At 41.6% G+C, this 17,659-nt stretch overlaps 1 protein-coding gene across 7 annotated transcripts in view; it reads left to right on the forward strand.

Annotated features, from left to right (window-relative positions):
• The window catches only part of GSAP (gamma-secretase activating protein), a 44,320-nt gene that overhangs the window by 25,403 nt on the left and 1,258 nt on the right, over window positions 1-17,659 (forward strand). For all 7 annotated transcript variants that reach the window (XM_064421923.1, XM_064421924.1, XM_064421926.1 and 4 more), the window contains 11 exons: window positions 3,166-3,291; window positions 3,711-3,766; window positions 4,189-4,220; window positions 5,784-5,845; window positions 7,354-7,449; window positions 11,865-11,935; window positions 12,503-12,597; window positions 13,713-13,832; window positions 15,237-15,298; window positions 16,935-17,039; window positions 17,194-17,287. In XM_064421923.1, the coding sequence (XP_064277993.1) occupies window positions 3,166-3,291; window positions 3,711-3,766; window positions 4,189-4,220; window positions 5,784-5,845; window positions 7,354-7,449; window positions 11,865-11,935; window positions 12,503-12,597; window positions 13,713-13,832; window positions 15,237-15,298; window positions 16,935-17,039; window positions 17,194-17,287 (919 nt within the window). The remainder of the gene's footprint in view (window positions 1-3,165; window positions 3,292-3,710; window positions 3,767-4,188; window positions 4,221-5,783; window positions 5,846-7,353; window positions 7,450-11,864; window positions 11,936-12,502; window positions 12,598-13,712; window positions 13,833-15,236; window positions 15,299-16,934; window positions 17,040-17,193; window positions 17,288-17,659) is intronic.

Below are 17,659 nucleotides of genomic sequence, written 5' to 3' on the forward strand. Positions count from 1 at the left end.
AATTGTACTTTCCGTTGAAAACAACATGAGTGATGCTTCCTGTCTTCCCATTCCACTCCCTCAGCTCCAGTTTAGAGAAATTCTTGAAATTTTCCTATTCCCCTACAAAATCTGAAAGAGAATTTTAATAAGCAGTTTCTTGTGGAGAGCTAAGGGGAAGAATGAGGAATTTAGACACACCAGCAACACATAGGATTAGACTCTGGATACATGACAATGTTGTTCCATGTAGCTCTTTAAAGATGTGCTTATGATTAGTCATAAAGCACCACAGTTCACAAAACCTTTTAAAAATCAGTGAAATTGCCCACTGCTCTCTCACTCTGCAGCAGTGCATCACAGCTGCACTGCACACATTCACAGCATTGCTGTCAGGGAATAGGGCTTTGCATGGCTTTGCTTGGAAAGGCTGCCCTGGGAACTGGGACACCTGGGAAAATCAGATCTTGAGAAAATTTGTGTGCAGATAATCCCTGTAATTCACTGAGGTCAAAGTTAGCAGGACTTTAATTTGTCTGAGATTGAACCTCAAGCCCCTGGGGGCACATGCCTTTAGCAGCTATACTTCCTGATTGTGGAACTCATTTCCTATTTCTGTCTGAAACCTAAACAGATTGAAAAGGTCAGAGTTGAGCTAAAGACAAATATTTCCTGCTACTTTTGATGGCAAATTGCTGTGACTCTTGCATGAGGACAAAGATGCTAATGCACAGGGTAAGGTTTAATGCTCTGGCTGTTTTGTACCACACCAGTGTCACAAACCCACCACTGCTTGAGTTTAAGTGGTCAGCTGGTGTTTCAGTTGGTGCATGTTGTTGGCATCAGGAGTCAGACCCTGGTGACAGATCTGGTTCTACAAGTAGCATTTCTGTTGCAGAGATTTTATGACATGGTTAATTGTTACTTTGAGAACTTTTTGGAGTTCTCAAGTCCATGAGTTGTTGAGAGCTTTTGGGAGGGCTATGTCCATGTTCACATTAAAAAAATTGTGCTATTTGGGTATCAGGTGATTTTATCACTAAATTCTTGTTCATCAAGATATACTGAGAAAGAGGGAATGGTTAGTCCCATTGTCCAAAAGCACTACATAAGGATTGCAATTAATAAGTCTATTTCCCCCCCCCCTTTTTAAGCACAAACCAGACTTGCAGGGTGTAAATAAGTTCAATTGGAAAGGAGGAAGAAGGGAAATAAAGACAATAGGAGGACGTCCAGGGGAAGAGTGAAAATGTATAGTGCAAGAAATTGTCAGAGCACCAGGAAAGAGTTTCTCCCTTATTCTGTGCTGAGCCCCTGGGGTGCACAGGGATGCTTTACTCTCTGAATGCCATCCCTGCTGGGGAGAAACAGCACTACAGTACTGAGAGACATGGGCCTCTTGAAGACAATTGTCACCCCGCATCTTTTCCAAAGGGTGTAGCAGAGAGCTCTCTATCTTCAGTTAAAAACCCACTACTTATGAAAGGCTTCATGGGAACTTTTTGTGTATTGCAAACTGGTGAGGCCTTGCTTTGACTTCTGGTAATACAATGTCTTTTAAGTGTCATGCTTAGGTGTTAATTCTTGACTGTCTAGAAATGTCTCCCAAATAAACACCTAAGATGAAGAAGCCTTCTCTTTTTAGTCCTTGCCCTGATGATCCTCAAGAAACAATAGATTTAATTGAAAAAATCCTTTACTTTAAACTTTTGGCTTTGAAATGAGATTTAATACAATGCATCTTTTTGGGATTAAAAGCAGATAACACTCAAGCCTACCACTTCCTGTGAGAGATTTCTTATGTGAAAGAAAATCACTGTCTTGCTTCCCCCTGCCACATATCCAAGTCCAGTGTGGCCTGAACACAATTCTGCAGTGGTAGTGCTGTTGCATGGATTGGTCACTAGATGATACCCTTATGCTGTATTTAGTATTTCTCTGATTTCATATTGGTAACATTTAGGCAACATTCTGCAGTAGTAGTAGGTTGCAGATCTCATGAGTTATGTACAACAGAGTGAACATATGGTGCCATATGTGATCCTAGTTTGCAGCTGCTAAGTTTAACTAATATGAAGCAAACCCAAGATTTATTTTCTCTGCTGCAGTTACAATAATAAAGTGACAGTAGGCACTGGCAACAAGAGGAAAGTGGCTAGCAGGATTGAGTCTTTGAAATTTATTTTCCTTGACAAATTATAGTTTATTGTAGGAAGTGGTTTCTTCCCTTTGAGGTTTTCTTTTAAGGTTATTGTTATTGCAGGATAGTTGAGAGGAGAGAGCAAAATCCAGTATGTCAGTGCAAGTGGAGGAATATTGTGAATTCAGAGCTCTCTTTATTCAAATGTTGTTACTGTAGTGTCTGTGTTGGGAGATAATGTATATTAAGAGGGGCAAGAACAGCTTGTACCATCTCTTGTTTTTTAAAACTGTCAAAAAGAATTGTCTTAATCTCATCTCTTCTTCAGCAATGCCCCCTATTTTGTCTTGCCCCCCTTATAAACAGCGGCTTCAAATTTTTATACCCAGTCCAAGAAGTAGCTCAGGAAACTGGTGTGTTTTTGTTTAGATTTTGATCCTCCTGTCTGTTCATGGCCAGGTTTAGATTAATTTTAGTATTAGAGTCAAATCCTTTAGAATTGCTATGGAAATTGTTGGATTTTGTTTCTTTTCTGGGATGAAGCACTGTTATTTGGGGTTGGTAAATGGATGTTTGCAATCTAAGCATTAATGCAGCTTGAAACTAGTGCTGTCCTGCAGCTGTCATGGCCATGGTGGTATTCCTGTATTTGGAACTACTAGAAACCTCAAATGGGATTTATTTGACCAAATGTAAACATTTACATCTAAGTTAGTAGCCTAAGGCTCTTTTTACAGTCAGAGGAAGTCTAGACAATATGGTCAGTGTAGTCTGTGGTGCAGTTCTTCCCATCTCAAACATGTAAATAGGTCAGATGAATTGTGACCCAGAAATACTTGTTCCTTTTCAGGCACCGAATCTTGACCTCAAGTCAAGTAAGTGCCAGACCATCAAGAGGAATTAGTTTTGGTGCTTTGGTTTAACTTTTTTCATTTAGATTGTTTTTACACTAATCACATTTCTTTGCAGTCACTTAGTGGGAGGGTGATGAGGTATTTCTTTAAGAGGGCAGCCTATATTCATGCTTTCCCTGCAACATTTTGCAGTTCCAAAACTCCAAAGGCTTCTGGGAGAAACTCAACTCAAACTTGGAGAGTGTGAAGTATGCAGAGCCACACTTGCACTACCACAGTAAGGTGCTGAGGAGGGAATGGCGTAACCTTTCAGAAGAGGTGAGTGAGAGGCACTGGAGCTGAGACACTGGAACACTCCAGAGCTGCCTCTGAAGTGGGTGTTTTAAAGTCAAGCATGGACAAGTTGGCTTTTTTATTTTGTAAATAAATAAATGGGAATCTGATTATCAGAAATGTAAAGACTTTTGCAGTCATTTCACCTAAGGTGATTGCCTGTAAGTTTTGTTTTCTTAAAATAATGCGAGAAATTAAAGAAAAGCGGAGCTTGCTCTGTATGTCACAAGGTTTACATGTGTGTGAGAGCACAGGCACTTGGAAGATGGTGTGAGGCCCCACTGTATTTTATTTCCATTCAAAGAGAAAACCAAATTAATTTCTGATCTTCATTCTGTCAGGGAGTATTTTATTTGGTCTTCTGTTTTGTTCATTTTGGGATTTTTGTTTGTTTTCCAAACCAGAGAGAGGAAAGAAGAACCACAGCATATTTGAGGAATATTTTTGAAAATGCCAAAAAGTACGTACTGGTTTGTATTATATTTACCCCTTCTTATTTTGCACAAATATGTTGGAGGAATTAATGTGCCATTTAATTAGTTGTTTAGGTATCTGATTAAAAGATACCTTCTCATCTTTAAAGAACATTATCCTGATGAAAATCAGTTATTGGAATCCTTGTAATCACTACAGCATGATCTGAAATACAGGCCTCTAGAGCTAGGGAATTTATGGTAGATGTGAAGTCATTCTCATGCACCTAGACAGATAGAATTTTTTTAATTCTATCTAGTATTTTTACTACATGTAGTCAGATGTACTGTTCTCAGATGTCTTTAGCCATCTTTGAAAGATCAAAGGCTCATTTGAGTTTTTAATGATGTTATGAAAGCCTTTAGAGTATTGCATATGAAACACACTCATTTTGGTTTCAAACCCCAGGGTGCTTTCTCATCTGGACACTTGGGACTCTGGTAAGTGAAACCTTTCTTGATGTAGGCTTTAGCTGTAAGAATTAGATTTATTACAATATTTCCATCCAGATGTTGTTTGCTAAAAATCAGTTGCTATGTGTGTTTTCAGCACAGAAGAGTTTGAGAATTTAAGATGAGAAGAAAACTTTCATGAACTGACTAGGAAATGTTGACAATAAAGTCCCTAGTTCATATTGGATCTAACAACATAAGCAGTAAAATGTGGTCTGCTAAAAGATATCTTCTTCAGGATTTTTCTTGTGGAGCAGAGTATCAATGAGATCATGTTACTGTTGAGTCTTGTCCACTTGTAGCTGCCTTTGCAACATCAGAACTTGTGCAGGAGATCAAGGCTGGTGAGAAAACATGGTGTAGGGGAGAGCAGGTGTAATGAATTTCCTTAGGCTAGAAACACTTGAGATTTTTTGATGCTCAGTTCCTCTGTCACAAATAAGTAAAACTGAATTTAGGGGTGTATTATGTTCCTGCTGCTCACACATCAGTGCCTTCCTTCTGTGTGCCCTGCCACTGTGTGCTGTGACATGATGCTCATGTAAGTGCTGCTTGGTCCTTTTATTACCAAGAATTTTCAGTGCACTCGTTTCTAGCCCCTGATAGCAGTCATCTGTGTCACTGCTACTTATTGCAATGGGCTCTGACTTTGAAAGACTTTGTATCAACCTTGTGAATCTCAGCTTCATGTTTTCAAAGGTGCTAATTGATAAAGAAGTCAGATGTTTAAATGTTACTAGATAATTTCTAAATAGCTGCCATCCAGTAATAAGCACCTGTGTCGTGTTTCCCTGTAGATTTGAGTCCTTTAAAATCAAGCAGCACAGGTCTTTGTGCTGCTAAGTGGTGGTGTAATTATAATTAAAGGTGAGCAAAAACAGGTGAAAATTTTGAAAGAGTTCAGAACTTGGTTCCATAAAATCTTGTGTCGGTTTTCTCTGTATCATGAAATAGATGATTGGCTTTCTTCCTTTGTTTTAGTAGACAGGACGTACTGATTAGGAAATACAGGTTATTAATTTCAGCAGACACTGTAATCTCCTTCCATTTAGTTAGAGAAGTTGTGTTCTTTTCATAGTGGTCTACAAATCTGAGTAACAGAAGCAGCCAGATCATGGGAGAGAATCAGTGGGAGGTGATTCCCTGAACTATTTACTTTCTGTCTAGCCATTTTCTTGGAAAACCCATGCAGCTGCTAGAGTTTGTTTGTTTGTAAATGACAAGATCTAAGTAGCACATTAGTGCTGGTGTTACCAGAAGGTTCTCTCTGCCTCTTTGCTCTCTTGGGTCAGCACACTGTGCTGACAGCACAGCACTCTTACTTAAATATCAAAGAGAAGAAGAAGTGGATGGCAGGCAAAGGATTATTTTCCATTTTTCAGTTCTCTTATTCAGTCCATGGTTCTTCAGTGTCTTAGTTCTGTAGCTGAGTAGGTCAGACCACAGCTTCTGTTTGCTCCTCTGCTCCTAAGTGCTTTTGAAGCTGGCTGAATTCTTGTGATATTTCTGTAGTGCCATGTCCTTGAATGATTGTTGCTCTGTTTGTTTCAGAGGCAAGGCTGGTACCTCTCTTTGAAGAGGAGGATTATCAGCAGCAGTTGCTCATGGGACTGGTATGTGCTTTTGTCAGTGTGCACTAGAGGACGCACAGGCTCCACAGATGTGTGAGGAGTGACCTTCCCAGTTCCAGTGCTGAGTGGAAGCTCACTCAGGGTAGCTATGGGGCAAACATGGCATTTCCTAAGTTTTAGAATTCATCATCATGATATTATCTTAGCTGGTTATTGTGAGGCATAGGGGAAAAACAGGAATAGAAAGTTGATTTGTCAAAATGCTTTTTCCCAATATAACTTTGGCTGGAAACTGGGAGGCCATTTAATCTGTCAGTTATTTTTGGACTACTTTATGCCTTTGAAAGATATATAAATGAATTCCTCCCCCTCCATTCTCTCATTTTGATGAACAGAGATCTTCTTGCTCCTCAATTTAACACCTTTTTTACTGTTTCTTTTTCCTTCTAGCTCACTTCTGAGACTGCTATCAGCATTCTGAGGTTCCTTCTTCCTTTTCACTGTTTTTGCCAGTGATCTCCCATCTATATGCTTCTGGGCAATAAATCCCGTCTCAAATTCCTACCTGTCCTCCCTCTGTCTTAATACATATATTGGCTTATCTCTTGTTCTCTTACTTTTAAGATAAACTAACCCTTCAGCATGCACTAGAAGGTCTCAACAGTGAAGACCAGATCAACACTGTCCTGTCTGTTCACATCTGAGGCAAATTTTCCTTCTTTGCAGTAGTCTCCCAGTTTCCAAGTTTTGCCTCTCATTCTCTGCAGATTCTCTACATTCCTTCCCTTCTGTTTATTCAGACAGATCCAAAAAGCAGGTCACTTTTTCTATGCCTTCCTCATACCTGTATTGCTGTCTTGACACACTGACATTAGTCTACATATAACTTCCTTAAGACAGAGATTTTTATTTGCTCCAGTTTCACTCTGAGCTTCTTAGTGACTCTCAGAAAAGAGCCAGCATGGACTTGAGTTGCAGTCTGAAGCTACATGAGGTCAGCGAATATTTCAGAAAGGAGAGAGTAGGGAGTGGCAGGGACTGTATGTTAACAAACACCCAACTTTAATGACTTCACAATTAATGTTTAACCTGAAATTGCTATTAATCACTCTGGTTCTCAGGTTCTTGGCAACTACCACAAATTGTACCTCTGCTAGTTTTCTCTATGACAAAATCTCTCAGGTTTATTTGTTTGTACTAAGTACTTATATTCTTAGAATTCAATGATATTTTTAAATCCTTCTTTCATCCAGTTCCCTTGGTTTTGCACAGAGAGGTGTGAGAACTGTAAGCTTTTTCTTTTCAGTATCATGGAAAGTTCAACTTAGTATTCATTTTGCTGAATTTGCACCAAGTAACCATTTTGAATATTCACATCTGCTGATGATTTTAGGGAGATTATACAGCAGCTTGGGGTCTCACTCTGAACTGGAGTTTTGTAATGGGGAAATGTTTTGTTGAGTGCCTATTGATCAGGTCCTGCATCTGCTACAGCTTTTGTGTTTCTTTGAAGATGCCCAACATCAACAAATTGTTGGATTTTTTTCTAGATGGTTGCTCAGCTGAAGGATCACCTTATGAGACATCTACAATATGTTGGAAAAAAGAAGATTGACCAAATAGTTTTGGATTATGTTGCAAACCTGGTTAGTTTGATTTCATAGTCACTATTGTGAGCAAGTATGTATTTGTTGGAGTGTAGGTCCTTGTGTGTGTACCAGTTGTATGTAGCATATATTTGGTGGGAAGAAATTGTTTTTAAGATATTTAAATATATTTTTCAGCCTAATATTGTATAAATAGATAAAGAAAATTAATATTATTTAAATATTATTTAAAAAGTTGTACCAGTCACTCAGAATACAGAAGAAATGGTTCCATTTACAGCTTGTGCAAATATAGTCTACTCCCAGAAATAAAATGAGAACTCATCCCGAAAGTTTAAAGCTGTTAGATCCATTTGATTTTGTGTAGAACACATTGCTGCAGGTCTTGAATAATGAAAGTGCCACCAAGGGAAATAAAAAATGAACAAAAAAAGATGTCACTACAATCTGACATGTGAGTAAATCACTACCACTCCTACACAGTGCCTTCAGTGGGCTGTGTGTGTTACAGGAGACAGTCTTGCATGAAGAAATCTTCGTAAACTACTGTGAAAATTTGCTTTCCAAACTCTTATTTTTCTGTCTTTCATCCTCTTGAGACCTTTAAAAAAAAGCCACAAAAACCATAGCTTGTGCACAGAATTTATCTGCTTGGTTTTGTCTGTCTCAAGATCATGTCCTTTAAGTGCAGAATGCAGAGTTCTCAAAAGCTTGCATGGCAACTGTAAATCCTGTTCTTTGTGCCAGTGTTCAGTAGAAGCTCCCCACAGTGCTGTTTTCTAGGGATGAAAACCTTGGGAAGCTTCCTTGAGGCTACTGATGCCTGCATCTCCTCCAAAGTCCTGTGTGAGTCAGTCACTCTGTCAATGTCACAGTGTTCTCTGAACCCCTGCAGCCCCACTGCAGTTCCTGACTTTTCAGGCCTCACTTTGACAACTTCACAAGTTGTTTCACTAATAATTGGCAGACTTTTATGTATCTGTGTAGGAAAGAAACTGAAACTAGTGGTTGATTAAAATAGGAACAGTACAACATGAACCAAAGCTCTGTACCTGAAAATGGTGCTGAAAAAAGCCCAAGTGGAACATTTATTCTCCTTTTATTCAACTTCTAATAACAATTTGTTTTTGTTCACTTTTAGTAAAAAGTAAGATAAAAAATGTGAAAACATCTATTCAACCTTGATCTGCAAGGCTAAATTATTGTAGACTAAATCTTGCAAAATAAATCTCAGCCCTCCCCACAAGCAAACTCTCAGGCCTAATTCTCTCAACTCAATTGACAGGCTTATTCTTAGAAAAGCTACTATAAATGAAGATAATGTGCCTCTAAAAGTTGCTTCTGCTTTCTGCTGGTGCATCTTAGGCACTGTTTGGAAATCTTTAGAAATTATTTCATTTTTAACCTTATGTTTCCTCTCATCCTAATTAGAAACTCTTACATCTCAAACCTTTCCATATCCTGAATGTTTCGGAGTTCTTCAGGGGAATGTACTGGTTTGAGCCTTCCTGCATTTCTTTTGTAGCATCAGCAGTGAGTAGCAGAGCTATTGAAACTAATGAAACAAGAAGAGACTTGAAGTTTGTCTGTTTACTTTCATAAAATATTTTGCATGACATTCAGGAGCCCAGGAGTGGCTGAGATTAGACTCTGTGGTGTGTAGTCACTGTGTAAATCAATTGCAGAAGAAGTCAGAGAAGCCAAAACTTAGGAGCACTGAGAGTTTCTTACAAAACAACAGGCAAAGGCTGGTTGCTGTCAGAGAACTGGTGTGTTCCTGTATACAGAGAAGTAAAGTAGGGAAGTGTGAATGACACACCTCAGTGGGAATTCCGTTTGCTGAGGAGCTCTGCAGAGCTGGAGTGTGCCTGGTTCCCAGTCCATGTGCCACCTTTCCTGCTGTGGTTATTGTATGTCCATAGGCTCTCTCTCCTCTGCAATCACTTTACCTTGGCTTTGCTCCATATCTGTTTCTCTCACTCTTTTCATTTCAGTGAGGCAGGAAAGGGGAGAAATAACTTACAGAAGCAGTGTGACATTTGCTGCCCTGACAGCAAGTGGAAGGGGAGGCAGGGTGAGCAGGCAGTCTGTGGCACAGGAAACAGGCAGACCTGAATAAACTGCTGAAATTTCTCTGCAAGTCGCTGCAGTAGCTGCACATTTTCCCCTGATGTCTGTAGGCTCAGCTGCAGAGGAACAGAAGACAGACACCATTTGGATTTGAGTTTCCTCAGGAGGAGGAAGACTGTATCATACTGCACAGGAGGGGATCTGAAAGACAGCAAGACCTTGTCTCACTTCCTTTTCTCCTTTGCTCCTGGTTCTTTTCTTTGACTTTCTTTGGCTTTGAAGTCTTTCCTGTAGAAACAGCCAAGGGAGCTGAGCACTTGTGGTTCCCAATTACTTTAGGGGAACTTCAGTTTCCTTGGCACCATTGCCTGGAACTGTAGATGTTTCAAGACAAGGTGACAGCACTGTCAGCCAAGGCCTTCCTGCATGTGCTGTCTTGCTGCTGGTCATGTGTGCTCTTGTTAGTTTAGAGCACTTCAAGAGAAATGGCTTCATGTGTGTGCCCCAAAAAACTTCTCATTTTGTGTCTGTTATTCAGGGGAAAATGGCCTCCCCTGCTATGAGTGTAGCTCTTAACTTTGGCTGCCCCAGACACCCACTGCTAACCTCAGACAGGAAGCTGCCTGTACTCCTTCCATCAGACAGATAATGCTGCCTTTCTCTCATGCACATTATCTTGTGTGTTTTTTCTTAAAAAAAAGATTGAGATTTGGGTTATCTTTCTGTATGTATTTTCTACAATGCCAAGAGTAGATGTTGATCTCCAAAGTGAGTTCTGCTGTTAGTGAAGGTGTCACATCACAAACATTCATGTATTTAAGATGCAAGTATGTTGTGATAGCTTGGATGATTATTACTTAAGTTGTTCTGTGCCCTGTGAAAGCTGTACAGTTTGCTGTGTTGTTAAGTGAAAAATGCTTATTCTGGAGTAGCACACTCTTGAAAACCATTTGTGTTGCACAAATAAGAATTGGTGATTTTCAAGCTTGTAAGAACCTTCACTTCAACACTGATCTTTCAGATCCAGCTGCAGCTCCTGATGCAGAGGCCTTAGCTGCACTCTCTGTGCTGGCCAGAGCTGAAATTCATTCCAGCAGCAGGTGTGGTTCTTGTGACCCTTCTGTGGAAACTGGAAATCACTCATTTCCTAGAAAACTTGCTAGACTCCAGAAAGATTAAATTGGATCTTTCCATTGCACCTAGAAAGTGTGGAGATGGCAACTGTTAGGTGATTATTTTGCATCAGGCAGCTGTGCAAGCCTGGCTCAAGTCGTGGTGGATGGGAAAGGTGCTACCTTGTAGAGTTTTCTGGCCAAGGTACAGAGGAACACTCGGGAACATTACTGAAGGTGAATATTGCAGTTCTGGCCTTTGCATGCAGATCTCTCCTGTGTTCCTGTTTCTCTCTTGCTCAGAGCCTGTGATGAGTCAGACAATGGAGAGGGCAAAGCCTATGAGGGGAAAAGAGAGTGGGGAAAAAGCATTCCTGGATTCTGACCATCTGGAGGGAGGAAAAGTGTTCCTAACTTCTTGTGACACCTCTTTGCAGAACAGGGGCCAGACTGGTTTCCCGAGTTTCCTGGGATTGATTGATTGCTGTGCTTTGAGGGCCAGAGATAAAAGGCACAGAGGAAGTGTCTCAGTTGTGTTACTGAGATGTGGAACTGGTTACACATGACAACCATGAGGAAGTTATTTCAGCTCTTCCGTGTGTGGTTTCTCTTTCAGCTGCAGAAGCTGAGGAGGCCCAAGTGAGAACAGGGCTTGTGGCTTTGGTATGTGCTGACTGTGTGTGGTGGACGTCAGTTTGGGAGCACGGAGAGCAACAACATGGGCCAAGGGATTGTTTCACTTCACTGGGGACAAAAAGGAAACTCAGTAGATGAGGAGAGGCATTTGTTTGTCTCATTTTTCCTCCTTTCCAGGACTAGATCTGTGATTCCTCCTGCATACTTTTCTTGGCAAACTAAACATTCCACTGTCTTCAACGTTATCTGCTTTTGCTGAGCCCTTGGGACAGTTCCTTGCCAAATGCTCAGCCACTTGGACATGCTGTTTTTGCTTTCATGGCAAGCAGATCTTGGAGAATTTGCTGCAAGAGCCTGAGATCAGTTATCTCCAAGAAGCACAGTGTGTTAAGTTGCTGTATGTCTTGCATGATGCTTTCATGAGCTGGAAGCACTTTAAACAGCTGGAATAGGGAAATTTGTTACAATTCAAATTTTAATAACTTTACATTTTAAGGGCCTAGAGAAAAAAAATGAAGACTTAGTAGGAGTCCCCTGAGAAGTTTTTAACATAAACTGGTGTGTGGAATAAATGAAGGCCAAGAGCCTGCTGTACACAAGCTCCTGGAAACATCCAGTCTTTTTTTTTTGTTTTAGCTGAATCTGGTGCACCGAATAATGAAAGAAGTTTGGAGGAGATACCAGCTTCATTCCTGTATCTTCTGCTTGTGAGCAAGTGATTTGTTAAAGTTTTCATCCTGCCTTTTAAAATATGGACGTAATGATTTTGGTCTTCATCAGTAGTACTCTCTGAACAGTCAGTGCTTCTGCTGCTGTCAGTGTCAATGTTACTGGCACTATCTCTTCCTGAGGATCCTGCTGGCCCTCTCTAGGCCAGTGTGAATATTAACCACACAGGCAGTCTTATAGCTGGAGCTCGAACTTGCTGAGTTTGCAGTGGTCCTAAGCTGGGTGGGGGGTGTTAAACGCCTATAAAAGCCAGGTTACTCACACCAGCACCATTTTACCTGTAGCTGCTGATTCCAGGTACTGCTGAGAGCCTTGTAAATGTGCATCAGTGTGGGGAGGAGATGGGGACACCACAGAGACTTTGTGTGTCTGCAGCACTGGGTGGCTGGTGCTGGCTCAGACACCTCAGTAAACAAGGCATCATCCCATGGCCCTGAATCCCAAAGGCAGGCATTCAGTGCACTCCCAGCGTGCCAAATTGACCCTCTCTCCAGGAGAGAGTGGGTGCCCCGGGTTCTTAATGTGTTGCTACTTTGTTAACTCAGTGATGAGAGAGGAAGTGCGGGAGAGTTCGCGGTGTTCCACATCATGAGTCGGATTCTGGAAGCAGCAAATGGCATGTGCATGCCTTTACCTCCTGGTAAGTTCTGTGTTTTGCTGTTTTAATCTTGAGTGAGGAGAGCAGTGCTGTAAATTGCTCCCAGCACAGCACTGGTTGCAGCACATGTGTCAAGTTAGCTTTGGCACTATTGACAGCTATTCATGTTAAGTTATAGAGGGGAAGGCTCTTGATAAACCTGTACAAGTGAAATGAAACAAAACTAAATCGTTACTAGAAACAGAGAAAACTAAACAGAGGTTTCCAATGGAATGTGTGGGTGTGGTCTTATCTTAGAATTAAGATTTAGACTCACATATATATATATATTTGGACAACTGGACTTCAGTGTCAAGAGCCACAAGGGAAAATCCTATCCTGTAGAAGACAGATGTTTTTTCTCATGATTTTGCCTTGCTAATAATTTTCAGTTTTTTCCTGAAGGGATTACTTCCAACCTTGATGGAAAAGCTGGTCTTGATAGTAGATTTTCATTTCCTAGAGCTCCTCATAATTCTTTACAGCATTTTCAAAGCACTTGCTTATTTTCATTAGGGAAAGGCATTTTGACATCTTAATATCTTAATGCTTGCCAATTCTGTTTGAATCTTTCTGGGTTTTATTTCCTGATCTGTCTTCAGTCATTGCAACGCCTTTTGGTATGAGTTTGTCCCTCAGTCTGTGTGGGCACAAATGCTGCCTCACAGTAGTGTTACATAATAACAAGACCATCACCATGCTGATGTCAAAGGAAAGCTGAAGTATTAATGCTGCCCATGGGAGTGTCTTTGTGGCAACAACATCCTGAGGGTGGTGAGGCCTCGGATTTTGATTAATTAAGAAGAGAGAGGGAGATAAAAGAAAAATTAAAGAACAATTCAGATACAAGGCAACAGCTTGGAGACATTTAGGCACAGTGTATGACTATAATGACTGTTTGCAATCTCCTCAGCTTTCTTCTTTCTGACAAGATGCTACTTGAGAGGACTTAAAGGATGTCTAAATAAGAATACCTGACTTGATAAATTGATTTCCTCACCAACTATAAACAATCAGAAGTAAAGGGAAGTGTTTGCTTTAGCTAGAGTAATTCCAATCTTGAACAGAGAATTAGAAAAAACTACATATTGTACCAAACAAGTTTGTCTCTTTCATAGGTTTTCACACTCTGCACCTGGGTCTTGGTGTTCGATGTCTCCCTCTGCACACCCTCCTGCACTATATTGACAGTGGCATCTTGCAACTGACAGAAACGTGTGTCAGGAAATTGCTGAAAGGTACAGTGAACAGGGTGTTTCATTTGTTCCCAGCCAGCTAACTGGGAGCGTTGTCCTCTGAGCCACTCCCCTTGGACACAGGTTTTATTGCCCAGGACGCTCAGCTCTCTTTACGAGTGTTGTTTCAGTGATGGCTGTAGCTGATGGTGTTGCCTACCTGAAAGGAGAAAGTTAGGGCTCAGGCTATGTGATTGGCCTTACCACAGCACACAAAGAAATATCTCTGTGGAGAGAATTTGTGTTTGTAGCTTTTCCACTTGAGAATTCTTAGAAAAACAAATACTAAAGATCATCATAGGATTTGTTGGAGAATTTCTGTGACTGTGAATGTGCACACCTGTGTGTAAGGAAGTTGGTCTGCTGTCCAGCCCTCAGCTTTTGCTTTTTGTCTGGAAAGAGAAGAACAGGCCTATCAAGCTGACCTCATGGCTGGGGAAGCTGATGGAGCAGATCATCTTGAGTGCCATCACGTGGCACGTGCAGGACAACCAGGGATCAGACCCAGCCAGCATGGGTTTGTGAAAGGCAGGTCCTGCTTGATCAGCCTGAGCTCCTTCTGTCACCGAGTGACCCACACAGGGGTGAGGGAAAGGCTCTGGGTGTTGTCTACCTGGACTTTACTGAAGCCTTTGACACCATTTCCCACAGCATTCTCCTGGAGAAACTGACTGATCATGGCCTGGATGGGAGCACTGTTCACTGGGGATAAAACTGGCTGGACAGCTGGGCCCAGAGAGTGGAGGGGAATGGAGTTACATCCAGCTGGTGGCTGGTCCCCAGTGGGGTTCCAGAACTCAGTATTGGGCCCAGTCCTGTTTAATGTCTCTATCAATGATCTGGACAAGGGGATCAAGCACTTCCTCAGCCATTTTGCAGATGACACCAGACTGGGTAGGAGGGCTCTGCAGACACACATGAACAGGCTGGATTGATGGGCTGAGGTCAGTTGTGTGAGGTTCAACAAGGCCAAGTGCTGGGTCCTGCCCTTGGTCACAATAACCCCACACAGCATCACAGGCTGGGCAGAGAGGCTGCAAAGCTGCCCAGGGGTGCTGGTCAGTGGTGGCTGAACATGAGCCAGCTGTGCCCAGTGATGTGCTACTTCTCCAGTGTCCAAGAAAAGGGACAACAAAATATGCTGTATCAGTCTGTGCCTGATCCTGATAAATAAAATATTATAAACTTGGAGAGTTGCACTTAGTCAAAGTGCATTTGAATTACAGTACAAATTGTTACGTAAAATGGTGAAGTTCTGGACAGCTAAACATGTAAATAATAGTCTTTAAATTGAAATTTTAATTTCACTAAGGAGGTGATGTTTATTCAGAATGTCTTCAGTGAAAGTTGGAAGTTTGTTATGTGATTACTGTTTGTTTGATTTACCTTTTTCCCTGTTGCTTATAGATCTGGATGACACTGAACAGAATGAAAAGCTGAAGTTTAGTATTGTCATGAGGCTTCCAGAGGTAACTAATGGCTTTAGATGTAATTTCTTGGATTTTGAAATTGATGAGAAATTCCTCCTTGTGCATAGGGTCAAACCAATGAAAGACTTGGCTGTGGTTCAAATAGAGCCTGATTCAAATGTAACCAGAATATTCACAGTTTCTCCATCTGCCTCTCTTGGACTGTAGGTTACCGTAATAACTTAAATTACAGATTTGTCTGTAGTATTTTGCAGATCTCCCCTCAGTTAAACCTCACAGTCTCACCCACTGACAAAGTGACTTGTGTAGCCACAGGAGCTGGTTACTGATCCTCCATAAATTGTTCCAGCAGGATGGGAGATGCATTTCTCCTTCTCCCCTTTTGCTCTTAGTGCACAGCACAGGACTGCAGGGGAAGCACAAGATGTCAAGAAGCAGAGGAACACCAGGGATCCCCTTCAGGGAATGCCTCACTGCAGAACAGGCTTTTTTCCATATGAGTTGCCCATTGTTTGCTCATTGTGTGCTGTCACTTATAGTTCAAATGGCCAGAAGTGCTACTTGGGTTTTCCTCCAACAAAGGCTTCTTTATTTGGCAGCAGTTTTGAGAAGGGTAGAGGAGGAGAACTCCACAGGATGTTCTTTGTCCTCTGTGTTGTTTTGGGCCAGGCTGGTCAGCTGGGGTCAGCATGGGGCCCCGAGTTGCCAGCCCTGGGCCTGGTGCGTGGGGAACTCCATTCCAACCACGCTCTGACGTGAAGGGCTGAGCTGGGAGAGACTTAGGGAACAACTACTGCTAGCTATGCACACTAGACTCAGTGCTTTATTGTATCTATTTACAGCTTTGGGAAAAAATGCTGGGAATAGTCTTTTTGCCAGAAAGGTCACTTTGGGGTGATTCAGACTATTTTGAGCAGGTTACATGCAGTGGATGACTTCAGTTTAATCAGAAGCAAGGATTTAAGCACCATTAAACCGTACAGCATTTACTAAAATGAACAGCTGTCTGCATTGCAGTACAGCTGAAGGGGAGGGGCAAGGAAAGACTGCACAGGGAAAATAGCAGAAGGTGGAGCTAATTTCACAGTGTGTTCCTGTTCTTTTGCTTATTGGTTGGGATTAGAAGCTTTGGGAAACCTGGTTTTCAATTTCTTTTGGCTCTGGGAATGTGAGTCAATGTTATCGGTTTCCAGGATGATGTCCTGAATAATGGGATCCAAACTTACATTTCCAGTATCTTTCCTTGCCAGTGTTCTGCTTGTCTAAGGTTCCTTAAGGTGGAGCCTGAGAAGCCCTGTCCTGAAGGAGCTTTGATGAATGGGGCATCTACTTTATTATTTGGGGGAAGAATAGATTCAAATCAATCACAGTAAAGGATAAAGGTTCAATTAGTACTTAAGTGCACATCACATGGAACAGTGGCACTGGGACAGACCAGCTGAGGTGAGAACTGAGCAGTGAGGTTTTGATTTCCCACATTTTGAGAGCTCTGAAAGGAAGGCTCCATGGCTAAACATGATGACCTCTTAGCCTCTGTCCTTGGGGTCTGAAAGCAAAGCACATCTGCATTACAGCCTGGATTTTATGTCAGCTTTTCCTCCCTTTTCCTGTTCCTAAGTTTCTGCTGTCCCATTCTATGTTCTCAGGTTTTGGCGTTTGTTTTTTTGCTTACTAGGCTCTTGGTCAAAAGGTCCGCCAGTACTGGAATCATCCCATAAATGCAAATTTAATAGCAAGGAAATATGTGAAACTTTTGCTCGAGAAGCTGGGAAACAGGCAGGTAAGAGCACAGAGGCTGTTTTAAAATCTTATGTTTTGACAGTGTTGAGATTCCTGAGCTTTCTGTGGACTGACTGTAACACACTAAAGAAACATTGAAGCCTTGGTGCATCTGTGTGACTTGGTGAAGTAACACAGAATGTTCTCCCTTGCAGGGCAGCAGGCCTATTCCTGAGAGACTCTCTGTCCCCGTGGAGTTTTTGCCACTGAACTACCTGACTGATATGCTGGCAGAGATAGAGAATCAAGGTAGTGTTAATTCTGTACTTTGAAAGATCAGTGATTGTTACCCTTTGATGCTCACTCAGTATCCTGTATACTGACATACTGAGTTATTAACACTCCAGTGTTGTTGAACAGATAGATTTGGTGATCTTTCTGCTGATGGAAAATGTCAGGGGCCAAGAGCCTCCATGTATGGGTATCATCCTATCTGGGGAGGAAAAAGAGTTAAACCATGTAGCAGCATATGAGCATGTGCCCTGGGCCAGTTCATGGACTAGCACTGACACAGCCACTCTGCTTCAAGCTGAGTTTGGATCTCCAGTTTGGAAGTCCAGCCTCCAGAGAGGCCTCAGTCTCTGTGGGTTATAATTTCCTTACATCCCACTAATAAGATAG

The sequence above is a fragment of the Passer domesticus genome, chromosome 5, assembly GCF_036417665.1.
Source record: "Passer domesticus isolate bPasDom1 chromosome 5, bPasDom1.hap1, whole genome shotgun sequence".
Lineage (NCBI taxonomy): Eukaryota > Metazoa > Chordata > Aves > Passeriformes > Passeridae > Passer > Passer domesticus.